Here is a 26475-nt window from a genome sequence, read left to right on the forward strand (position 1 = left end):
GGACTACTCGCAGACTCTGTCGGACTCCCCTCGGACGAGGGTGTCCCCGATAGACGACATTGTCTCCTTCCAGGAGGTGTTGCTGTGCGGAGCGGCTAAGCTGGGCATCACGCTCACTACGCCAACGCCCTTGATTTCCGTTATTTTCAAGACCCTTCACAAGAAGCAGTTGTTTCGCCCTTTGTTGCCGTTGGTGCCAGGGCTGGTGGAACCCGCCATGGAGCTCTTCCTCACCCCTGCGGTTACTAAAGCAGCGCCTTCCAGGCTGCAGAAGAAGTATCAGGCCCCGGACTTGGACCCTGCGTTTCTTCGCTTGGACCCTGCGCCGGATGCGGTGATATTGACGGCGGCGAGGAAGCAGCACGCAACCACCCCGTCATCGACAGTGCCTCCTGACAAGGAGAGCCGCTGGACGGATTCGGCAGGCAGGAAGGTCTGCGGGATGGCAGCCACGTCTATGAAGGGCGCGAGTGCCTCGGCCTTGTTGGGACGTTATGATCGGTCCCTCTGGGAGTCCCTAACACGGTTCGTGGAACGTCTTCCACGGGAGGATAGGGAAGATTTCCAAGAAATCCTCAATGAAGGACTGATGGTCTCCAACCAAGTGATCAGTTCGGCTGCGGATTCATCCCTCCTGGCAGCGCACGGATACTGCCATGGGGTCAACCTGAGGCGCCACGCCTGGCTGCGTCTGACGTCCTTGAAGCCCGCGGCGCAGCAGAAGGTGGCCAATCTACCCTTCTCTGGTGAGACACTGTTTGGAAAACACGCAGACGAGGAGATTGCCCGTATGAAGGCGGAGACGGAGACCTTGACGGCTGTGGGATTGGAAAAGCCGAAGGAACAGAAGAAGACCTTCCGCTCGTTCCAGAGACGGTACGGGGCGCAAGGTAGAGGGCAAGGTCGCCAGGCTGGACAACAACAACAACAGCAGCAACAGCAGCAGTTCCAGCGGCGCCCGTTCCAAAAGCGCCAGAGGGGCGGTGGTGGTCAGCAGGCTTCATCCGCGACCAAAGGCCCTGAGCTGTTACTTCCCCTTCATCCGTTACCCGCTCCGGTGGGGGGAAGCATTCACCATTACCTGGCAGAATGGAGAAACATTACTCAGGACAAGTGGGTGCTGAATATTGTTTGCAATGGATACAGTCTTCGTTTCACCAGCCGCCTCCAGCAATTCCTCCGGTCGGCTCGCAGTTCCGACTGCGCGAGCTCCAGGTGGAGGCCGATACCCTGTTAAGAAAAAGGGCGATAGAAGATGTCCCTCTGTCTCAAAGGGGAAAGGGTCTTTACTCACGCTTCTTACTAGTACAGAAGAAGGACAAGAACAAGTTCAGGCCCATTCTGGATTTGCGACAAGCAAACAAGTGGATTCGCAGGAAAAATTTTGCATGCTGTCCTTGCACCAGATCTATCCTCAGCTGCAGAGGGGAGACTGGTTGTGCGTGATAGATCTGCGAGATGCTTACTTCCATGTGCCCATTGCACGGAAACATCGGAAGTTCCTGCGCTTCCTAGTCGGCACCAATCACTATCAGTACACCGTACTACCGTTTGGACTGAAGTCTGCACCCAGGACTTTTTTAAAATGCATGGCTGTGGTAGCAGCGCACCTGAGAAAGAACAAGGTGTTTGTCTACCCGTACCTGGACGACTGGTTGATCAAGGCCTCCACCTTCCAGGAAGCACAGTTGCACTTCAACAGGACGGTCGTCCTGCTGAACAGTCTGGGGTTGCACATAAATCTGCCCAAGTCTGTCCCGATTCCTGTGCAGTGCCTGCAGTACTTGGGAGCCTCCATCAATACGTTGTCGTCAAGCGTGTCTCCTTCGGAGGAGAGACGCTTATCCATCCTTCGGAAGGCTCAGGCTCTCATAGCTGCTCCATCTACAACAGTTAGGACGGTGTCTTCTCTACTGGGATCAATGGCCTCTTGTATCTTCCTCACTCCACACGCGCGCCTACATGAGGCCGCTACAGGAATGTCTGGAGGACCAGTGGGACCATAGGAAAGGGTGTTGGGATGACCGGATTCAGTTGTCTCTTCACGCCCAACAGTCCCTGAGATGGTGGTGCTCAGCAGAGAATCTACTCAGAGGGGTTCCTTTCCACAAGGATATCCCGACTCGGACTATCGTGATGGATGCGTCTCTCCTGGGCTGGGGATTGCATTCAGACCATCTGCAGATACAAGGACAGTGGTCTCCGGCTGAGTCCACGTATCACATCAATTTCTTGGAGCTCAGAGCTGTTCACTTGGCACTGAAGGCCTTTCTTCCGTCCTTCCAGACCAGCTCCTTGCTTGTACAGACTGACAATACGACCACGATGTATTACCTCAACAAGCAGGGGGGCTCGAGATCACGCACACTGTCACAGGAGGCGCAGGCGATCTGGCACTGGCTGTTAGCCAGAGGACTGACGATAACGGCGACTCATCTGCCCGGTGTACAGAATGTTCAGGCGGACGCCCTCAGCAGGTTGCTGCAAGAAAACCACGAGTGGGTCATAAACGACGAGGTGCTCGAAGACATCTTCGCCGTGTGGAGCACTCCAGACGTGGATCTGTTCGCCACCGCCGAAAACAGCAAATGCCGCGACTTCGCCTCGAGGTATTACCAACCGGGGACTTTAGGGAACGAGTTATGGATCAACTGGTCGAACATCTTTCTGTACGCTTTTCCACCCATTCCCCTGATTCCGGCAGTGCTCATCAGGCTGGCCCAGTCCCGGGCGCGGATGATCCTCATTGCTCCGGAATGGCCCAGGCAGTGGTGGTTCACGAACCTGCTTCATCGCTCGATTCTGCCTAATCAGCGGCTGCCGTGTCAGCCGGACCTTCTCACGAAGTTCGGGGGCAGATGGTGCACCCCAACCTCTCGTCGTTGAGCTTGGCAGCATGGCTCCTGAGATAGTGCAATATGGCCACTTGAATCTTCCTGACGATTGCATGGACATATTGAAGGAGGCTAAGAGACCGTCTACTAGGACCTCTTATGCTTACAAATGGAAGAGATTTTGCATCTGGTGCATGTCTAAGAAATATGATCCTACGACCTGCAAGGAGGATGTCATCCTTCCATACCTTCTGCATCTGGCTCAGTCTGGCCTTAATTTCTATTCCATTAAGGTTCATCTGTAAGCATTGACTGCTTACAGAAAATGCCCTTCGAGGACGTCCTTCTTGCAGATCCCTGTGATTAAGGATTTTTTGAAAGGATTGAAGAAGGTGTTCCCTCCTGTTCGACTTCCTTCGCCAGCATGGGAACTGAATGTGGTGCTGTCCAGGCTGATGAAGGAACCTTTCGAGCCTATTCACAAGGCTTCGCTGCAGCACCTGTCTTGGAAGGCGGCATTCCTCGTGGCCATTACATCGGCCCGCATGGTGAGTGAGACTCAGGCGTTATGTTGCCAAGAATCTTATACTGTGTTTCATGCTGCTAAGGTTGTTATGCGTACTCACCCTAAGTTCCTTCCCAAGGAGATTTCTGATTTTCATGTTAATCAGACGATAACATTACCAACTTTTTCCCAGAATCCTTCCACTGCAGCGGAAAGGTCTCTTCATTTCCTGGATGTTAGGAAGGTGTTGAAATTCTATCTGGATAAGACCAAAGACATTCGCAGGTCCGACCAATTGTTTGTCAACTATGGGTCGGTAAGGACTGGTCTGGCTACTTCGAAGCAATGTATCTCTAGATGGATTGTGTCGTGTATCCAGCTTTGTTATCACAAAGCGAATAAGACCTTAGGGGGTAAGCCTAAGGCTCATTCCACCAGGGGCAAAGCGGCCACAACTGCTTTGCTTCGTAATGCTCCCATTGCAGAGATCTGAAAGGCTGCCACTTTGAAGTCGGTCCATACCTTTGCTAAACATTACTGTCTGGATGGACTCTGATGCCAGGGCAGATGGTCAGGTCGGACAGGCTTCGCTGCGAAATCTGTTCGCATAATAGTGGTGTTATCTTTTTCTCCACCGCCAGGTTATTTTTGGATGGGCTTGCCATTCTATTCACTATATTATGACTATACACAGAGATCCCCTACTACAGAAGGAGTAGTTTCTTACCTGTAACTCCAGTTCTGTAGTAGGGGTATCTCTGTTATAGTCATAAGTGCCCGCCCTCCTCCCGGTGGAGAAAGTGATGAAATGATGAATGCTACAGGTCTAGCTGATACACCTCCAAAAAGAACTGAAAGTGGAGGGAGTTGCTGTGCATTTTCGGATACCAGGAGAGTTCTGGAAAGTTTCCTTAAAGGCACGGTATCCCTTTTTAAGCCACATAATGGCAGCCTATGGGGGCTTGTCTGTCCTGTCCTTTCTCGCTATCATTCCAAGGATTTGGTGAAGGGGGGAAGTGTTCTCCATGGTGAAACCTGGCAGACAGGTCTAAAGGGGGATATTTTTGGAATATCCTTGCATTTCTAGTTGAAGTACTGGACAGTGTAACCTTGCATGCATAGGCTGCATTATTTGTCTTTAATTTTCTCTTAAGTGTCTATGCAGTACTGCAAAGAAGACAGCTTAAGAGATTATTTTTGATTGCACCGGGGTCCCCGCACATGACTGTGACTATTCACTAGATTATGACTATAACAGAGATACCCCTACTACAGAACTGGAGTTACAAGTAAGAAACAACTCCGTCTTTGCCTATACATTACCATTACCCGGAATTCCTAGGTCTTCATAAAGGAGCTTTGAATCCGAATCTCTCAAATACCCCATATTTTCCATTTGTCTATCAGCATTGGTGAATTGTATTTCCCCAGTGCTAAGAATTCTAAATTGTTCGTTTTTTGTCATTCTTTGAAATCTTGGCTTTCTAGAATACTCACCAGTAATTGTACATTTAATAGAAGGTTTTGATCCCATTCCTACCATGCTTCGAGACCATTTTCCTCCATGCACTTGGTATATTCCTAGCAAGATTGACCCTCTTTGGAGTATCAAGAAATGACAATGATTGGAAGCATTGCAGAAATCTCCCACTGACACCTACAAAATAGGCATACTTCTTATTTTTGCTGAGAAGCTTTTTTTAGACAGTTTCTATTATTTTCAATACAAAAGACAAGAAAAAATTAGCACAATCCTGTCATATTTCGTAGAAATGTAAAGTCATACTTGGCTGAGCCTGTCTTGGGTCCGCCATTGCCAGGGTGTTTCCTGGTGGGCGTGCCCAATGTACTTTCCATTATGGTGGTGATTTCTGTATGTCCCTGGGATAGGTAGTCAGGCCGCCACACTCTTAGCACATTTTTGTAGAACGATGGAAAGAGACATAACTTGGCATATCAAACATGAAGTTTCCATCCATTCCTCACCCCGCCCTGCCTGGCCCAATGTTGTCTCGTACTGAATTTTATTGTGTCCGTCTAATGCCTACTCCAGCGTCTACTCCCCCGTCCACAAGAAAGTGTGTGATTCTCAGTCCCCGATAGTTTTGATGTACATGTGTAATTTTCCTTCCCTGCTTAGTTCATGATTGGCCCCTAGTAGGCCCCCATTTAGGCTGGGGCATTGTTAAACAGTTTAATCAAGGGTATATTCAAGATGACGCCCTAGTGAGAGCCTTCCTGCAAGGCTCCACTGCCTGACACAGCATTTTGGCGGATCCACTGCTCCTCTTTGAGACCCTGAAGAGGGATCCCTAGTGACATCGAGTGTGCCTGAAAAGATGATCGCGGAGATCAGCGCACCCTAGAGACCACTGCTGCACACCGCTTGCAACCCACACCATAACAAAATGGGCATCGCTAGCCACCTCACCACCTAACCAGATTAAATGCCTCATCTGTAGTGGCAATGGGGGCGGTGTGAGGCCTCCTCACCCTCTGCCGGGCTCTCATGCATTGGCCTACCTTTGCTGCTGAAGGGACACCGGACAGATGACTGAGGAGCAGAGCACACTCCCCGGGAGCCGGCATCATGCACCCACAGGGTCCTGTGGCCGCCTGCTTAGCTGATGTGCAGGAGGGGGGCTGTGGGGAGGGGCATTGCCATGGGGCCTCCCTCCTGCTTTGCTCATATATGTGGCCTCCTGAGACCGCCTCCCTCAGACGAATGCACTATTTGACCCCTACTGCTGTGGTCTCTCTACTGGTAGATGGACATAGGCTCCATCATATGGAGATCCACGACCCTTGATGCTGCTGTAGTTGGGATACTCAGCCCACTTCTACCTGTGTTAGAGGTAGCTAAAGAGCATTGACCCCAGCCCGGGCACTAAGAGGCAGACCTGGAGTCAGGAGGACATGCAGGAATTCCGAATCCACTCTCTCCTTACTGGGGATCGTCAGACATACTGGCAGCGCCTCCCACTGTGAGCATTACCCCTGGGCCTTGGCTTGCTACTCACAGCTCGCAGTGGGGGAGGTGGCGCATACATTGAGGAACACACCCCATCTATCAAATAACACAGGGACTCCCGGGGGGGGGGGAGGGGGACAGATACTGACCCATGAATCATTCACTCAAGACGCCCCTGAGACAGATGAGGTGGTAGCTGACATCAAAGAGGTTAAGCAGGAGGTTACGGAGCTCAGACAAAGGGTGGACACACTAGAGCAGACTATCGACTCTAAAGCAGATGAACTTAAGCATTTCCGGTGAGAACTGCTGGACCTGAGGCCTGCAAATATACTTGGAAGGTCTTGAAAACTGATCACGTTGCTCCGACATCTGCATACGAGGGGTTCCACTAGAGGTGGACACGGGTGACCTCGATGGTTACGTCACCCACCTCTTCCGACATATTTTACCAGACCTGACCGACCAGGAGATAATCCTGCACCCCACACATCAGGTGGCTAGACCGGCCATAACCCCAGGATATCTTGATATGCGTCCACCACTTTCGACAAAAGGAGGCAATCATGGCATATGTGCAGGATCGCCCCACTGTCACCTTCGAGGATGTACAAGTCTGGCTATATCAGGACCTGTTCCCTATCACGTTGCAATGTTGTCGCCTCCTTAAGTGCGCTACCTCTTTCCTCTGAAACAGTGGAGTCAAGTATAGATGGGGCCAGTCATTCTGTCTGACTTTTGTTTGGAACAAGGAAACACACGATATGCACCTTGGCAAAAGCAAAGTTGATCCTGGATTTGGGGACTGATCAAGCTAAGGATGTCCCCTCAGATGACCATCATAGACTGCCAAGACATAAGAAGATGAGCAGCAAAACCCCTGTCCTTCCAGAAAACCCCCAGGCAAAACTGCCAGGTCCACAGCAAATTAAATTTGCAGAGAACACTCTGTCCTTCTCCACCACCTTCAGCGTCAGGAGTCCTTGCCGGACAGAGTCTTTCATGATGACCATCTAATAGCATGTCCCTGGAGGGGCAACCACAGAGGTGCCCACCCTCGCTGACCTCTGGCTCCTGACATCCAGTGCTGGGCTTGAACCCAATAGGGGAGTTTGCACCCCAACATTAGCACTCAACCAACATCACAGTATTGTACAATCACTGGGCTGGGAAGCCTCTACCCACCTTCACTACAAACCTTAAGACACTCTCTGGTCATTGCTATGACCCCTGTCTATGCCGATTCTTTGACTCCCATGGAGGGAGTAGTTGTGTTCCCTGGTTGTATCCTGAGTGCTATCCCCCTTCCATGGGCCAACTTTCGCGCTATTGACCGCCTATAGAGGGGAATGCCTGACTGTCTTGCCCGAGTGCTTATGCATCCAGAGCTGAGATCTCTCCTTCCCCGCCGCTGTGGGGCAATCTCTACATTACTGGCGGGGGCCGAACTTCCAAAGGAGTGAACAGGGCCCCTCGCACCGCACCTCTGGAGGCACCCATCGGATATCAAGGGTGTCCTCACCTACCTTCCCTGCTCTGCAGTTGAGGCGGCAAAATGTGGCAGAAGCCTGGGGGATCTGAAGCGGTCCTGAGGTCATCAGGTAGGCCACAGGGGTGAGACTCTCTGACCGAGAGGACCACACTGGTCGTGCCACCTGCGGGAGCTTTCCCTTCTCCGTCATCTCAGAAGATCGACCTGGGGACAAGAAGACCAATACTCCCTGCTTGAGGAGAGGCCAGCCGCCATTTTATGCCTGGGGCTTCTGGAAGATGCCCTGTGAAGTCCTGTGACCAGAGACTGCGTAATGGTAGATGTTCAGGTGGGGAGGAGCCCTGCTGCAACTGCACCTGCTGCTGGTAGGTGCTGTACGGGCACACTTGGTGCCCCGCAGTGTGGGGGAGCTGCGCTCGCAGACGGCGGGGGACTGCTTGTCTCTGTAAACAACATGGAAAAGAGGAGCCTTGCTATGGCCCCTGCCTGCTGCTTGTGGAGCGCTGTGGACATCACCAGCTTGGGGATCCCTCCAGGCCCAAGATCACTGCCTGTGAGTGTAACAACACCCTAATGACCTGACTGAAAGCAAGAACCCAAACAATGGCGAGAAGATCATGCTGTGTAAATATGTATTTTATATTTGTCCAACGCTAACCGCTTCAACTTTCATTAAAATGTAATCTTGAGTGAATTTGCAACTTTTGCATATGTAACTCTAACCACTAGTATCTGTAGTAGACTAATGTACTTACTACCATTCGTATGTCAAGTTAAAGTGTATCTGTTTGTATCTTTGCCTTGAGTTAATTTGCAACTTGTATATATATAACTCTTACCACTGGTATCTGGAGTAGAGTTTTGTACTTACTACAATTCTTATGTGAATTTAGAGTTTTTCTGTTTGTATCTGTTATGTAACTCATGTACTCTTAAGTCCTTATCTAATGTAACTGGGCCTTTTGTAAAGAGCTCTGACACCTTCGGGTAAAGTACGCTCTATATAAAATCAGATTAAATAAATAAAATCTCTCTTCCAGATGCACGCACACACACTATGATTAACATATTGTGTCTAAATGTCTGAAGCCTCAATGCACCATCCAAGAGGGTTGCACTCCTGTCCATGTTATGCGACTACCAGTGCAATTTCTGCCTACTACAAGAGACATCTCTCCTGAAATGCAATTGGTAACTGTTCGATCACCAATACTTCTCCTTTAGCCTGGGGAAGAGTGCAGGGGTAGCGATCCTCCATTCTTCCTTCTATTCTTCCATTTACGAGTAGTATCTTTATGTCCGCAGTCGGGCCATAATCTCCACACCTGGGCCGTACTCTCCGGCGCTGGTCAGATGAAGTGTAATCAATTGGATGGAATACAATTTTTTTACAAAAAGGGACATTAGGAACGTGTGATAAATGGTAGAGGAGGTCATGAAAATCAGTTTGGTCAGGGAAAAGAATGTGGCCGGACACTACATCACCTCACAGCAAAGTTTTCTCCTTTGCATCATGGCACATGCAGTCCACAATTTGCGCTCCCCTCAGTGTTGACCTTACGGATGTAAAGATACGACTCGATATATGCCCTCTGTGAATATCAAAAGTCATAAAGTTAGACATTTGTCTCAGATTGCCTTTGTAAATCGGGCCCATAGTGGTTAGTAATACCCCAGGGGAACGTCTGGGGCCATGTGGCCTTGATGGCCACATGTAATTGAAAACTACTGACCAGTATCCTCCTGGGATCGGAAGGTCTCTAGGAGGTCATCCCAAACCATTGCAATAGGCTGTTTATTGAGACCTCGATATTCCTCTCTGTGCAGTGTGTCGTTCATTGTCATACCCCAGCATATAACTTCAACTTGCCAGCTCGATGTAAGGGGCACTCAAGGGGATTTCCAGTGTCTGGTAATGTGACGTTTCACCAGAAGAAACACTAAGGGCCAGATGTAGGAAGCGAATTCCGGTCAGTAACGGCCGAAATTACCGAATTTAGTCCGTTACCAACCGGAATTAAGCTTTTCATATGTAGGTGGCTTCATTTCAGATTCGGTAATTTACTGAATCAGTATTTAGGAATTCGGTAAATTACAGATTCTTAAAAATACCGAATCGGTAAATTACCGAATCTGAAATGTAGGGAGCACTCAAATGAGTGCTTTTCCCATCTTAGGATTCGTTATTTACCACCAACTAGAAGTTGGTGGTAAATAATGAAAACCTTAGAAAAAGCATTTTTTTTGCTTTTCCAACAGTGCCATGTTGCAGACATACATAGGGCATGTATGTCTGCAACATGTGCACACATACACATTTGAGGGGTGCAACAGGGTGTCAAAGTGACACCCTGCCACCCTTCAATGTTTCCCCCTTTTACCGAATCGGTATTTACCGATTCGGTAATTGACATTCATTCCTATGAGCCTCCAGGCCCATAGGATTGAATGGCAATTACCGAATCAGCAAATACCGATTCGGTAATTACCGAAACTTACCGATTTGGTAATTTTTTCCAAAAAATTACCTACATCCCATTTGCCTGTTCTTAAATACCGAATCGGTATGATTCGGTATTTAAGAATCAGTAATCTGGGATTACCTACATCTAAGTGTACAAAGCCTGCCATGGTCTTAAAATTCTTAGGCTTGGGGTATAGGCTCAAGAGACAGTGTTCTATTGTATCCCACTGGGTCACACCGTAAGAGTAGAGAGCACACTTTTTATATCTGCCCAGTAAAGTGTCAAAGAGGGCCATGACAACAACATGTGTAGCAGATCTGCAGAGTCTGCCAGACATCGGGGGCAATTAGGTGACCGTGTGGGAAAAAGTCTATGAAGCACAAGTGGCCTCAAATGTGTTCTGTGTAAGAGAGAAAATTGGATGAATTTGAAACACGAATTGTGGGAAATTTTGCTCAGGTATTCGAGGAGAGTGTGACACTCCTTATCACACAAAACACATTACCAGGTCTACTTCCATTTTCTCTCTACAGGGGGACACAGATGTGCGAAAGTGTGCGCGCAAACCTCTAGATAACCATTTACAGAGGAATCTGCCATTACCCATCTCATAGACCTCCTGAATTAGTGCATGTGTATCCGGGTCGATCCCTGTCTGTGCCCAATGTGTATGGACATATCGAAGTAGAGTGGTGTGTGTTAAAAAATGGAAGCTAGGCAATTCATGAAGTTGTATAAAATCTTGGTAGTCCAGCAAGGTGTGCTCCGTCAACAGGCCCCCATTCGTTGTAACCCCTGCTTCCTCCCAGGGCACCAGTCGGATCGACGTGGGCATCCTCATTGGTGTGGGCATACCCCACAATGGGATATTACGGGGGGTAATTTGGGGGTAAATTGGTATATCCGAGAGCACATCTCCAGTATGTCAAAGCATTTCTAAGCAATAATGGCAGGCAAGGGAGTCGTGTTACTCCAGGCAATAACAACGTATGCAGTGTGCCGAGTCCTAACATCCGTAACGTATAACACATTTTGTGTAAGTGAAACCCTGTTAGCCCGGAGGACAGCCATTGTAATTGCCCCGTGTAGCAGTAAGCTCTAACGTCTGGGGCTCCTATCTCCTATTCTCTGGGTGGTAACTACATTTTAAAGAGGCTAACACTATTGCGGCCTGTGCCTCATAACAGTTCAATCAGTAAGGAATTGAGTGTTTTGAAAACCATCACCGTGACTACGACTGGTAAATTAACAAAATAGTATAGAAGATGGGGCAACATTGCCATTTTAGCTAGAACCCATCGCCTACCACCGACAGAGGTAGTGTTACCCAGAAACGCACTGCGGATTTTAGTGATGGGATGGCTTTTATTAGATTAACTTCAATTAAATCTGGGATGGCTCTATAGATCTGAATACTTAAGTATCTAAGCATATGTTGTACTACTTGAATAGGTTGGGAGCCCACGAGCAAGGTAAGACTGACTATGTTTTCCCCAAATGAAAATGCATGGGATTCAGTGAGGTTGACATGGAGGCCAGACAGGTCACCAAACAAGTGTAGCAAGTTAGAGATTGGTGTTAAATCCACAGTAAGGTCACAAATGCACACTATCATGCCATCTGCTTACTTTGAGATGGCGTGTAGCTGAGGCCCCTGTGGTATGCCCCAGGTATCCGCCAATTGTCAAAGGCTTGTTGCCATGGGTTCCATTGCCAAAACCAATAGGAGAGTTGACAGTGGGCAATCCTGCCTCGCCACATAAAATATTGGCTAATAGGAGGAAATGTGTGCTCCAGTCTTTGCTCTACGGGTGGGGTCAGTGTACAAGAGTCAGACCCATGGAATAAAGGTGGGAGTAATATTAAATGGAACCAGTGTGGCACACATGTATTCCCATCCCAATTTGTTGAATGCTTGCTGTAGATCGAGAGAGATGCAGCCCGCTGCGGGGTAGTGGTCCCTCGCCACCTCTATAACTTGGTATAAATGTCGGATATTCAGAGATGTGCTTCTGCGTGGAACAAATCCACATTGATCTATGTGTATTAATTCGGGATGCAGGAGAAGCAATTGTCTCGCCAGGACCTTTACTCAATATATTGTATTCTGTGTTTAGAAGGGATAGGGGTCTACAGGAAGATGGGTCTGTAGGATTACAACAAGACGTAAGTAATTATATTACTAGGGCTTGCTTCGTTGTGGGCAGTAGTGAGCCCGCTTCTAAGAAGGTATTAAAAAGTTTCTGTAATTGTGGAACAAGATGGGAAGCGATCATGGCATAAAATTCGATTGGTAAGCTATCCATCCGGGTGTCTTATTACGTGCTAGCTCACCAATAGCCTGTGGAAGTTCTCCCAATGACAAAGGGAACCCTAACATCTCCCTATGATGCGACCCGAGGTAACTGTAAGGTGTCAAGAAAAATGGCTATGTTGGTAGAGGGAGTGGACTTCGCAAAGCCTGGCGTAATATTCAGGAAGGGCCTAATTAATACCTAAATGGGTAGTATATGTAACATTGGCAGGCAAAAGCACCAAGACGACAGGGGTAGATGGTGGTGTTGAATGGATCATTTACGCCAATAGCAAACCAGACTTGTCACTTTCTGTGTGCAATTTTTGTGTATAAGTAGTATAGTCTATTACTCACAGGCGTTCCAAAAGTTCGGCATGTTTAATTCTAGTGTTCTGTAGCCTGGCTGCTTTAGCATCATCATGTGCTGTTTCGTGTGCGAGCAACCCCAGCTGTGTTTCTGAGATCCTAAGTATGCGTAGACAATTTAGAACAGATTGTTGTGCCTCCACGACCATAGTCTTGGATACTGCCCTTATCACTACTTTAAATGTTTCCCATGTTATCAATGGGGATGAAGCAGTGGCAAAATATGTGCTAATGGTAGTAGCCAGAGCATCCTTAAACACAATGTTCTCTAGCAGGATAGGTTTCAGCTGCCATGTTGGGATAGAGGTTGGGACCTGGCCCAACCCTACAATCAATACTAGGGTGTTGTGGTCTGAAAAGGTTTTAACCAGTTAGGTGATATCAGTGATTTGTGCTTGCAAGGTTGAAGGACGAAGAATACGGCACAAGCGGGTATGCTAGGAGGGGTGGGGAATAGTAGGAAAATGCTCTCATCTCTACGTTGTGAGCCCTCCAAGCATCAGTCAAGGACCAACCCACCATCATGTTTCTTAGCGCTTTGGCCTGTTTGACCGAGTTAGTACTTTGAATAGGAGGGTGGGAGCGGGTGAGATGTTTGTCCATAACCAAGGGGAACGGCAACCAATCAGCTAAAACTGGGGACAAATGTGCTAGAAATACGTCCAGTAGGGGCATATATACTGCCCACCATCTTGAGCCCCACGAGCAAAAATATAGTGACCCTTCACATCTAGCTTAGTATCACAAACCTCAAATGTTACTACAGCCCTCAGCCAAACAGCTGCACCACAGGCAAGGGCAGAATATGTGGTAGCGAACAGTTGACCTCTCCATTTCATGCAAAGATTGATCATCTCAGCAGCAGAGAGGTGCATTTCTTGGAGGTAGACTAGACAAGCTTTACCGCAATTGAGTTAGAAAAGGACCCTATGACGCTTGTGGGTGGAACCAATGCCCTTGACATTCCAGGTTAAGATTTTATACTTACAGGTAACATTAGACATTCAAGGAAAAAATATAAATAGTTTCTGTCAGGCATATTATACTACATGAGATAGATGTGACAAACTGATGGCAAAAAATGAAAAGCAATACCCCAATAGTAGGTCCAGCAAAGAACATTTGTTCAACCAAATCTGTAAAATCATATTAACAATGAATTCTTGTGTGCAACCACAGTCGGGTAGGCCAACAATGGCTATAAAGCAGGTTAGTGATGTACGAAACTGCAAAGCTGCAGAACCTCCTCAAACGTGGCACAAGAAATCACATCATTAAGGCGCAATACAAAGTAAACAGTACACTTATCAGGAGGAGCGGTATTCAGTGGTGGTCACCAACCAGGCCCCTAAAAACATTTTGAGAGGAAAGAACAATAGGAAACGGGGGAGTGTTACTGGTCCATGCATTCGGATCACATTGTCCGCAGTTTGTGGTGTTATGTAGGGCAAAAGAGCCATGCTGGTGTTGGAATCGGAGTCCGAAGCGCCATTCGCCGAGGAAGTAGAAGGAGGTAATAGTTGTTGTTTCCTTATGGAGGACACCGTTGCGATCACAGCTCGTTGCCCCTCAAGGCCCTGTTGTGGGGATGTGACCACTTTGAATGATGGAATTCCAGAGACCCCATGCCTGCGGCGCTGGGGGGCCACCACATCTGTTGACAGGATGGTTCCTATGGAGGAGGTCAACATGTGGGTGGGTATTTCATTACAAGACAGGAGGCTACATTATGCATTAATCCTTTTATGCAGCTCACAAACACAGCCGCTACATCACAAAGGTAAGAATAAGAATTAGGTGACATCACAGTATCCATAAAGGCCAGGTGCCAAGGGAGATCAGCCTCTTTTAAATGCGGCTCTCAAACAGATAAGTTGTCTTTCCACTACTCTTTTAGACCTTACATTGTTAAGCTAAAATAGCATATTCAGATCTTAAGCTGTGTAACATATATGTTAAGCTAAATGATTAGTGATAAGCTAAATGATAAGCCGTGTAATATAATCTTATCTTAGATAAACTGTATATTATACTGCTATCTTGAAGATTGAAGATTGCGTGAGCGCTTTTACCCGTTATTTTGAACACTGTGTGAACGCTTTTACCCCTACTCGGTTACCTTTCACTGTGACTTCCAATCTATGGTTGTCTCTTCTTCCGTTTCTCACGCTTTCCCCTGCTGTCCTTCCATGTCCGCCCTCACGCTTTCTCCCCCTCACGCTTCTCGCTTCACGCTTCTCACACTGCCCCACAAAACGAATTTCTCCTAAAAATGCCCGCTATCCCGACTCCTCGCGCTCGCGCTCAGACACTCGCTCTGAGCGACGAACGCTTAAACACTGAGGAATGACCCTCTGCAACGGTAGCGCAGAGCGCCCTGCCTCGCAAGGGTCTTTCCTCTTTCCCTCGAGCCCTCTGCAGCTCGAGCGCGTCGGTTTCCCTGTTGCGCTCTCCACAAGACGGGGATCAACTGGCTAAACACCATTAAGTGGCAAACGACCCATTTCTACACTTTTAAGACCATTGAGTGGCAAACGGAACACCTTGAACTCATATATAAGTGGCAAACGGAGCTTTATCTTTACTTTGGGCTCATATATATTAAAAACATGTCTGATATGGAGAGTGAAGACGCTACAGCTTCTTCCCCTTCTCACAATAGTGACGCTTTCAAAAACTTTTAAAAAAAAGAAATGAGAGCATGCATGCTCGATACTTTTAACGAGTTGATATCTCGTAAAAGGACACTCTGTGACCCTGGGCAACACCCTAACAACCCTACAAAACTTAAAGCACCTAGGAAAACCAAGCACACTATAGATAGTTGTGCGGGGAACTTTGGAGGTCCAAGCACCTCTCTGGATTTGGGAAGCCTTAGCGCTCCAAGAGGTATTGGTGCCCCTCGCGGCACAACTAGGTTGGGTACCCCTGGCGGTACAACTTTGGAAGGTGTCCTAAGCGGCACAAGTGGTGATGGTGCTAGTGCTCATTCCGATACTTACTCTGACGTAGAGGAGACTTTCGGGGAACCCTACGACGAGTTCATTTTCGACCCTAAAGACTACTTTGACTCTGACCCCAACTCCTTTTCCGAGTTTGACCCCTCTCCCTCCTCCAAGGATACCATCCTTGACCCCCTAGGAGGAGAGATGTTTTCTCCCATGAATATCTCACGCCCTAATAGCTCCAAATGGTCCCCCCAGGAACATGTCAGCAAGTTTATAACCAAATGGCTAAGAAACTCCTTGGAAATCGATGCAAGGAACATTATGCGAGCTGAGTGCCCCAGACCATCTATTGGGGATAAGGTCTGCCAGACCCCCAACCTCGACCCAGACCTCATTAAATTCCTTTTTAAACTGGGAAAAGACCCAAGAAAAGGGCTCGAAAGAGCATTTAAATCCTGCCAGGACCGTCTTCTAGACATACTAGGCCCTCTCACCAAAATCCTTGATCTCGCTGAGGAATCCTATATTTCAGATACTCCCCTCGACACTGCACTCATCAGGGGTTGGAGCCAGAGAGCTATCGTTCTCTTAGGGAATGCCAATTCAAGCCTTAACATGGAAAGGAGGAAAACTGTCCTAAACAGAATTAACCCCAAACTCGGGGACCTTGCTGACAAGGAACCTTCTACCGAGCCCCAAGGCCTACTTTTCGGGCAAGACATGATTAAGTCTATTGGCAGATATGTTGCGACCTTTACGGCTCTTGATAGGGCTCAAAGCAACCTAAAAAAAGTCTTCCCTTCTAATGTTTTTGGTCAGGCCGGAAGAAGGGGCCGTTCTTCCGGCCGTGCCAACTTCCGGCCCTATAACTCCGGCAGAGGAAGAGGTGGTGCAGGAAGAGGATACTACCCTTCTAACAAACAGTTCTACCCCCAACGAGGAGGTCGTGGTTCCCGAGGCAGAGGCTTCTCCTCCCGTGGAGCACCTAATACCAACACCTCAAGTAAGTGCTTTCCTTTCCCCTTCCCCTCCAAAGGTCGGGGGAAGGCTCAAATTGTTTTACCATGTCTGGGAAAGTTATACTCAGGACCCGTGGGTCCTCCAAACTGTCCGCGGTTTCAAGATAGATTTCGTGGACATCCCTTACCAATCCACGACTCCAAGACCCTTGGACCTTCCCCCAGAACATCTAGCTATTGCCAAGGAGGAGGTCTCCTCTATGCTAAAAAAGGGTGCTATTATCGAGGTTCCTTGGTCACAAAAGAATTTTGTAAGTACCCTCTTCTTGGTAGAGAAAAAGGACAAAGGCTGGAGACCAGTGATAAACTTACGGGAAGTAAACAAATACTTGGTTTATCGTCACTTCAAGATGGAGGGCATCCATCTTCTCAGAGACCTTCTCCTTCAAGGAGACTGGTTAGTCAAGCTAGACCTAAAGGATGCCTACTTTACTATCCCCATGGCCAAGGAATATCAATCCTTCCTCCAATTTATTTGGGACGGACACCTCTACCAATTTCAAGCTCTCCCCTTCGGTCTCTCATCCGCCCCCTGGTGTTTCACCAAGGTCATGAGAGCCATCGTTTCGATTCTGAGAGCAAAAGGGGTTCGTCTAATTATCTACTTAGACGACATCCTCATCATGTCTCAAACCCAAGAACAAATTTTGGAAGACCTCAGGGTCTCCATGGAGTTGATAGAGAGTCTTGGTTTTATCATAAACAGAGAAAAATCCATCCTGACACCCTCAAAATCCCTCGAATTTTTAGGATTCACCGTGAACACCTCAAGCTGTCTTCTCTTAATGCCGAATAAGAAGATTGCGAAAATTCGAAAAGAAATCCGGTTTGTCCTGAAACATCAATCTCTCTCCCTACGAGAATTAGCCAGGCTCTTGGGTCTTCTTTCTTCTTCGATCCAAGCCATCTTTCCGGGTCCCCTAAACTATCGTGCTCTCCAGAGGGTGAAAGCCCAAGCCCTTCGTTCCGGTCTCTGGTATGGGGACATGATCTCTCTGGACCAACCAGCGAGACTGGAACTCTCTTGGTGGCTGGACAATTTGGATGCATGGAATGGAAGGACTATCTTCGGTTCCACCCCAGACTTTGTCTTGGAATCAGACGCCAGTCTGCACGGCTGGGGTGCTCGCCTCCTCGACCAAGACACCGGTGGAGTTTGGACCCTTTCGGAGTCCTCCCACCATATAAATTTTTTAGAGCTGACTGCTGGGCTCTATGCCTTGATGAGTTTCAGACACTCACTTCAAGGCAGATCTGTCCTTCTAAAAATGGACAACGTTTCTGCGGTCTCTTACATCAACCGTCTCGGTGGCACGAGGTCCGCAGACCTTTCGGATCTGGCCAAGAAATTATGGATGTTCTGTCTAGAACACAAAATTTCATTGAGAGCAGAATACCTTCCAGGGAAATCCAATCTTTCAGCGGATTGGAACTCGAGGTTCCTTCAAGATTTCAGCGACTGGAAACTCGATGCATCGATCTTCAATTCCCTGAACACTCTTTGGGGTCCCTTTGACGTGGACCTTTTCGCAAGCAGATTGACCTTCCAACTTCCCCAGTATTTCAGCTGGATGCCAGACCCGGGTGCTCTAGCTGTGAACGCTTTCCTCCAGCCTTGGGCTCCCCTTCGCCCTTACGCCTTTCCCCCTTTTGCAATGATTCAGAGGGTTCTTCAGAAAGTGAGACAAGAACAATGGTCCCTTGTCCTGATAACTCCTTTCTGGCCGTCTCAAGCCTGGTTCCCCACAGCTCTGGAACTTTCTTGCGACGTTCCCTTCTTGATTCCCGCAATTCAGGGCCTCCTCCTAAACGCAGACGGAGAGGATCATCACCTGGTTCTTTCAGGGAGTTTGAACCTTCTTGCCTGGAAAGTGTCAGGCAATCTCACCAATTGTCTGGACTTTCGTCATCTGCTCTCACTCTCCTCGGCGAGTCATGGGCACCTGGAACCCATTACAGATACAATAACATCTGGAAGAAATGGTCTAGTTGGTGCTTGGAGAGGAACCTGGATCCCGTGGAGGCACCTATAGTCTCTATTGTTAATTTCCTTGTTGAAATCTATGATAATGGTCTCTCCTATAGATCTATTAATTGTTTTAGATCTGCAATTTCAGCCGGTCATGCTCTTGTCAATGGTAAAAAGGTAGGAAAAACGTTATTATCTGTAGAGTTCTTAAAAGTATTCGTCTTAAGAGACCCCCTCGTCCTAGATATCAATCCGTTTGGGATGTTAAACTTTTGCTTGATCTTTTTTGTTCATGGCCTAACAATTCTCTCCTTAACAGGAAATGTCTCTCAATTAAGCTTGCCTCCCTTCTATGTCTAGTTTCTTGTCGCAGAGTTTCTGATGTCAAAGCTCTGGACATCTCTAATAGATGTTATGACATGTTTGGTGTTAAGTTTGAAATATTTAGAAGAACTAAAACCATGTCTGATTCTATCTTTTACCCTCGTTTTGATTCCCATCCAAAACTATGTGTTGTTGATTGCATGAAGGAATACGATTCCAGAATGTCTAACCTTTGTCCTCCTGGTGCAAATCAACTTTTAGTTTCTTACGTTAGTCCCTTTAAGCCCATCTCATCCTGCTCTATCGCTAGGTGGGTTAAGATTGCTATGAACTTTGCTGGTATTGACCTGTCTAAATTCCAGGCTCACTCTCTCAGGAGTGCTATGGCCAGCAAGTCTTTCTGGTCTGGTGGTAAGTTGGATGCTATCCTTAAGTCTGCTGATTGGTCTAATGCCTATACTTTTGCTCATCATTATTGTAAACCAATTGAACATGTCTCTGATGCAGTTATTCAAGGCTACCAACATGCATAATGTAGCCTCCTTTCTTGTAATGAAATTGCGATTCTCCTATTAACATGACGAGAGAATCTGGATTTCATTAAAGACACGGAGGCTAACATTATCCCTCCCTTCCCTCCCTGAGGGTAATTATGAATTGTTATTTAATCTGGTTTACAATTTATGCTTCTTTACTCTGATATTCCTGTTCATGCTTCTTATGAAGATCCTTTTTGTCCTTCTCGTTGATTTACTCCTTTTCCATTTCAGATAATCCTAATTGATGTTTCTACATGGAATTTGAGAAGGTCTCTGTGAGGGAGGGTGTGCAGCGGGCCGGAAAAGCAGGCGAGGAGGCTGTATATAGTGTGCTATACTGGCTGTTTATTGCAGAGAGTCACAGAGTAGGACACAAGGAAAACAAGGAAGACTTCAGGGTACGGGATCCACTCCGGGTCTTCCTTACAGCTCGCTGTCTTCGGGTGTTCCAACGGCGGCTCCGGTGACGTGGAGGATCCACGGAGGGCAGGAAGCAAAAGAGAAAACAAGGGACCGTTAGTCCTATCCTAGTCTCAGGAACTCTATAACGCTCACCGTCACCCGGGACGTGTTGTAGAAGGGACGGAAAGAGACAGTGAGGGAAGGAAGGTATCGGGAGGTAGGAACACGGGTCGGTAAGAAGAAAGGGTGTTCGGTCGGGACGTGAAGGAAATGGCGGGGCATGCAGTGGGGTGCTATACAACTATAATACAGTGCAGGGGACGTGATTCTAAAGAGAAGGGGAATATTGTACAGGGACTTTACAGGGGGCTCCAGGTAATAGGAAGGTTTAAGGCACTCACGCGGTCCGCCGTAACTCTCCGTTGAGTTACGGCCGCTCTTCAGCCACCTCCTGTGGACTCCACCACTCTTCGGTCCACACGTCTGCTTCGCCCGTCTGCTCTCCGTCTCCAGCTTCTTCTCCTTCACGACCACCAGTCCGAGGTTCCTGCCACAAATCTCCGACGGCGTTCTCTTCCTGGTTCTCCCTTTTATCCTGTTCTGTCGCTGCCACAGGGGCGGAGCTTCCGGGGTCCGCGAGATTTGAGTCCGTCAGACCCGGTGTTCTGGTTGGTCCCTGTGGGGAAAAGAAGGGCGTGATTCTCTGGGCTCTGGTTGGCGTTTCGAGTCTGGTCCTTATGGCGGCGTTTTGAGGCCGGGGATACAGTCCCGGTGGTAGCGAAGGAGGTAGGTTCGGGGAAGGGCGGTGGTCATGTTGGGGTTGCCGGGACGTCGTCTCACAGTCTCCAATTCTTCTTTCAAGTTCAAGTTTTACTCCTGGTCTCCAATTCTTCATTCAAGTTCAAGTTTCACTCCTTTGTTTCAACTTCTCCTGTCACTCGAGCCATTTTAAAAGAGGTTGATCTCCCTTGGCACCTGGCCTTTATGGATACTGTGATGTCACCTAATTCTTATTCTTACCTGTGTGATGTAGCGGCTGTGTTTGTGAGCTGCATTAAAAGGATTAATGCATAATGTTAGCCTCCGTGTCTTTAATGAAATCCAGATTCTCTCGTCATGTTAATAGGAGAATCGCAATTGTTGTTCCAGTCAGTCCCATACAACGTCCTGGTTTCAAAGAATAGAGTTTGGTGATCATGAATGACTTTCAGCCAGGCCAGGAACATCAGCGAGTAGGTGAGGCCCTTTGTCCTGCGTTGTTTCTTGACTTCTAGAAAAGATGCTATTCTGCCAATGTGTAATCCGGCACCAGGGCTATGGTTGAATTATCTATAAATATGGGCCCATGCTCTGTGTTTTTGCAGTACCATGTCGCAGTCTCTGAAATTGACAATGCGAGCCCCCGGAGGCAAGCGTCTCATTGGAACACGATGCACTCTCTCCACAGTTAACAGAGCAGACATTCCTTGAGGGACCACACTGGTCTTCAGCCAGTTTTCCATGAGCAGCATAGCATTGTGCCCTTAGGCTCCCTTCGGTAATCCAGTGACTCGCACATTGCTGTGTTGCCCTTGTCCCTCAGCGTCTTGTGCTTTGTCATGTAGAGCGCTGAGTTGTTTCCAAAGTTCATATAGAGTGAAAGAGTGTTGCACTTGTTGTGGATCCAGTTTGGTCAAGGCTGGTTCGATGGACTTAACCCTATCCGACAACTTACGGTGTTCATCCCTTAGCCCATATACCAATGCCGTGCTCTATAGCCATTTTATACTGTTGTATGTCTTGCAAGATATGTCCAGCTTAACAGGTGTGGGGCTCAGCACCATAGGCGCAATACAGTCTTCCAACATGCTGGTCTTGGAACCTTCGGAGTGACCATGTTGAGATTGACAGCGGTCTTGCATAGTGGCGGCCGAGTCGTTTTGGTTGTAGAAACGTGGCTGGGTTGGAGGATTCAAGAATGCTTTCAGGTAGGCAAGGATCGCTCTAGCTCACGTGGCAGTCCTACGGCCTTTGGATTGACACAGACCCCTTGCTCAATGACCAGCCAAGTTGTGCCTGTGGCACACAAAAAAAATACTTTGGGTAAGAGTGGGATGAAGGATGGCAGCTGCAGTTGGGAACTGGGCATAGTTACTACAAGGCAGGAGCAAGAAGTATCCTCTATTCCACTGCGATCCTAGGATTCAAGAAAGAGCAAGTAGCCCAACAGATTAGAGGCCCACAGTTTAAATGCCCACCAACAGCAGCAGCTTGCCAATAGAGAAAAGATGGTGAAGTTTGTATGCCAAGTTCACTACAATTGGGAAATAGGAATCTGCAGCGATGGGACGGGACAGGGAGTGCTGGCAAATGCAATGCTCAATATACCCTGGTGCCTATGCTTTTGGGCCCACTTTCTCTCTACTGCAGTTCCCAGTAGAAAAGCATACAATCTGTGGCTCTATGTATGGTTTGGGGGAACTGGTCAGCGATCTCAAACCAAAGTCCCCAGCTCCACCAGCGGCCCCAGCGAATTAGTCAGTGAGTGCTCACAAGGTTCTTGCAATCCCCCAGGGCCAGTTCGAGCCACTCCACGCATCTCTGAGAAACCATGGCGTCAAATACGGACTGCAGTGTACTCCAGGTGCAGGAGGAAGTTCTCAGGTGGCATCTTGGAGCAGAAGTAAGTCTGGGATTTCCACAAGGTGAACTAAGCAGAAACTCCCTGCTCCGTGGTGCACAGAGCAGTCAGGTGAGGGCCATTACGGTTGTGCGAGGGTAATGGGGGCACACTTCACACCACTCAGGGCGGCAGCCGGGCCACTAATCATGAAGCCCAGCCATACTACTCCGCAGGGCTTTAAGTGGGTTGAAAAAACTGGGGGGTCTCTCAAAGGGGTGTGGCCAATGTAATTGATGGTGTGGCTTAAAAACACCTAGGCTAAAAATCTGTGCTTAGCATAGTGTGCCGCCTGACTTGTATTTTGCTGTTTCTGTCATTGCATCCAAATATCTGATACAACAAGTGACATCATACCTACAACAAGTCAGGACTATTGGCTGTTAGTTACATAAGATAAATAAGCAGCAACTATGGCTTGTATGTAATATTTAAAAAGCTTCCATTTAAAGTCCTGGTGACATCACAACAATGTTGCTGCTCCTGAGTTTCAAAAAGAGAAGGAAATCCAAAGAGAAAATGTCTCTTTAAAGGATTTCCCTTCCCCAACAACGCTCACCTGGCATGATGTCATGCCGTACGTTCTCCACTGGTGAGAAGAGAGCAGTGTGAGCATGCGCACATCGAGTGCATGCTGTCACTGCAGTCAAGAAAAAAACGGACTGCCTGGGCCAGGGCACAAAACAGAAACCGATGGAGACCCGTTTCGGGGCCTCCTTTAAAAAACTGCTGGTGCTTAGCACCGGTGAGACCTGGCCCAGTTAAAGATCTGCTGCTATGCACAGTCCCTTACCCCCGGCGGTCTGGCCAGTCAGTCCGTCCCCTGCTGCTCGACGGGCGAAAGAAGCTCCCATGGGCCGCTTGCTGCGTCTCTGCGCATTGTCAATTTGTGCCAATCCTCGATCAGTTCATCGGCACATGATCGTTCGGGGAGCCACACGGGGGGAGTACGAGAGCACAGCAGGATCCTTTCGCTCTACAGTGCAGTAATATGAGCAGTGGGTTCTCCGAGGTGGGGAAAGAAAATGAAAGAACTTGCTTTTTTAGGTTGAGCATTCAAGACCTATTGTATATACTTTAGTATACACTCTTATGTGTATGTACTTCGTGGGCTCTGGAGATCAGCCCTAGGACTTGTCTGCTTCCGCTTAGGGACTTTTTTTTTTGGTTAACTGCCTCTATTTAATTGTCTTGACAGAAAACGACCAGTAGAGGTCAGTAAAATACCAGAATTGCTTTCTGCTGAGAGACTTTCTTTTTTAAAGTTTTCTGGCAACTGCCTCTATTTAACTTCCTTGATTGAAAACGTCCAACAGAGGTCAGTAAAATACCAGAATCACTTTAGCATTCTCTAGATTCCAGCCCTTAGAAATTGTCTTCCATGAGCACCCGTAGACAATAATATTTTTTTTCAAATCTTGTATTTTCAGTTATATGACCACCGAAGGCCCTGATTTTATATAAAAAACAGAGCTTTGGACTATACCATTTCCAGTTGAAAGGCAATGTTTCTCTCCATGTGTTCCCATACCTGGTGTGTCACGCAGTTTGGTGCTTACTTTCCCTCCATGTTAAAGAACAGTAGATGTTTCAGCACCCAGGCTAATGTGCTGCATAGCTAAATACATATAAGGTCCCAAAGGCGAGACCGATTGCATTGCAAATGCTTGTCCTTCAATGCGAGTGCCGGGCCACTGGCCATGCGCACAGTTGTTTGCTGGCTCCCAAAGACGACCAACCCACTGGAAACTACGTCATGTTGTGCAAGGATTACACCTCGCGGATGCAGCAGTATTGCTGTGTGCTGGGCTCGTATAATACGTGATTTTCTAGTACCCGGAGGGAGCACTAGAAAAGTCAGTCTGCCATCTTCGGCAGTTAGCCGCGCCCCACCCCTTTTCAAATGGAGCCGCACAATTAATAATATTATTTTAAGTTAAAACATTGTTTACCATTATTTCATTCAATATTTATTAGAGTGGTATTGATTTCTAATCCTTCTTTATATCATTTAAAATATTTATTATCTGTATATCCACTCCTTGTGTCAAGTATTCTACTAGCGCCGGGAAACCCCTTGGTGGGTAGCTGTAGCGCTATACAAATTAAATAAATAAAATAAGTATTGCACTGTTTTTCGATTTATTTAATAAAATACGTTTGAATAGAAAAACAAACCAATACACCTTTGTTTTGTTGTCAGATACTCCCCACAGATCGTCCTCGGAATGTGTTTCCTTGAATATATGGGCCATGGGCTAGGGAATTATTTGTGTAATGCTTATGCATATACTTTTGCATGAGAATCAATCTAAAACATTGCATTGCATGTACATACTATCATTTTCGGTGTGCTTTTTAACAAAACCTTCAAAATGTACATCTGTTCAATTCGGTGTCACTCCCTATGCAGTATGGTAAAAAGTGCAAGCCACAATGGTGAAAAAAAACGAAATTAACTTTCTCTCGCTGTACAATCCTGCGAAAAGTCAAACTATTCGTGAAATTTCAGAGTTGTTCGTGTGGTATAAATAACAAGCAAAATGGCAACGTCAGAGGCATATCTATGTACTGCACTCTGTATTTCAACCTAACGATATGGTCTTGTGTGGATGCTTACTAACATTCTAGGTTTGTCTTTTCTCTGATAGTCTATCAAAATGTCCCTTTGTTTCTCTATCGTTGGTTTTTAGCTCACCCACTTGTAGGGACTAATGAAGTGGCCGTGCTTGCTTTACTTTGCATTCAAACAATCATTCGTCCTGATTAATCTAAAGTTAACCTTTAAGGTAGCCCCACTGTGGAAATACGTTTCTAGATAGAGGAACCCGTACAAGTCTGGTATTATCGATACAAAATAATGTACAGCATTTCTTACTCCTTGAGTGGATGGAATCATATCTGTGGATTGTCGTTCAGGAAGATAAATGACTGCTTAGGAAATCATTCCTAACATGTTTGCTTAATTCTGCTGTTTTCAAAAATATCAGTTGCTTTACCTCTACTAATGCCTCACATTTTGATTTGTTGTTTTAGGCAGTACTTGTGTCATCCAATGTTCATGGAATTAAAAGTATCCTTTGAATGGTGTCTGGTTGTGCTTGGAAGGGAAGTGTACAAACAATGAAATTTCCATGTTGAATAATATTTTCCCAAATTATTTTCTATTCATTTAAAATAGAATTGCAGGGCCCCTATCACTGCATCGTAAATACTGACTTTGGCTTACGATCAAATGTTTCTTGGAATATTAGCCCTGGAGCTGATTTGTGAAATGTAATATGACGTATGGCATACAGAGAAGGTTGTTAATGAGCAGGCTTACATTTGTATTTATCATAGATAAGGTCACCAGTTCCTGGGGTTGTCATTTTTTTTTACTTTATTTGTCATTTTCACCGTAAATGACTCATTCCAACAGTACAGAATACATTATCCCGAAGAGGGGTTGCCATTTTTCGAAATAGGCATCAGAATTGCGAGCCTACCTGGTAGTCTTGTTAAAAGTTCTGCAGTTTGAATGGAAGTGCGGTGTACTACCTTTCTTTTTGAGGCACTTTGAATGTGGTTGAAACATACAATATTGCAGCTTGGGATATTCATGCATTACATATGAAGGAGCCATGGAGATTTTTGCATTGGTTTTCAAAAAGCAAAACTAGGACTAGGACAGTGGAGAAGTGTGG

General features: G+C 47.1%; 1 protein-coding gene across 1 annotated transcript in view; it reads left to right on the forward strand.

The window, feature by feature from the left end:
- The window catches only part of SPO11 (SPO11 initiator of meiotic double strand breaks), a 367632-nt gene that overhangs the window by 275932 nt on the left and 65225 nt on the right, over positions 1-26475 (forward strand). Inside the window, exon 8 of the mRNA XM_086951746.1 lies at positions 25826-25862. Within this exon, the coding sequence (XP_086807872.1) occupies positions 25826-25862 (37 nt within the window). The remainder of the gene's footprint in view (positions 1-25825; positions 25863-26475) is intronic.

Source organism: Lissotriton vulgaris, unplaced genomic scaffold (genome assembly GCF_964263255.1).
Source record: "Lissotriton vulgaris unplaced genomic scaffold, aLisVul1.2 SCAFFOLD_2063, whole genome shotgun sequence".
Classification (NCBI taxonomy): Eukaryota; Metazoa; Chordata; class Amphibia; order Caudata; family Salamandridae; genus Lissotriton; species Lissotriton vulgaris.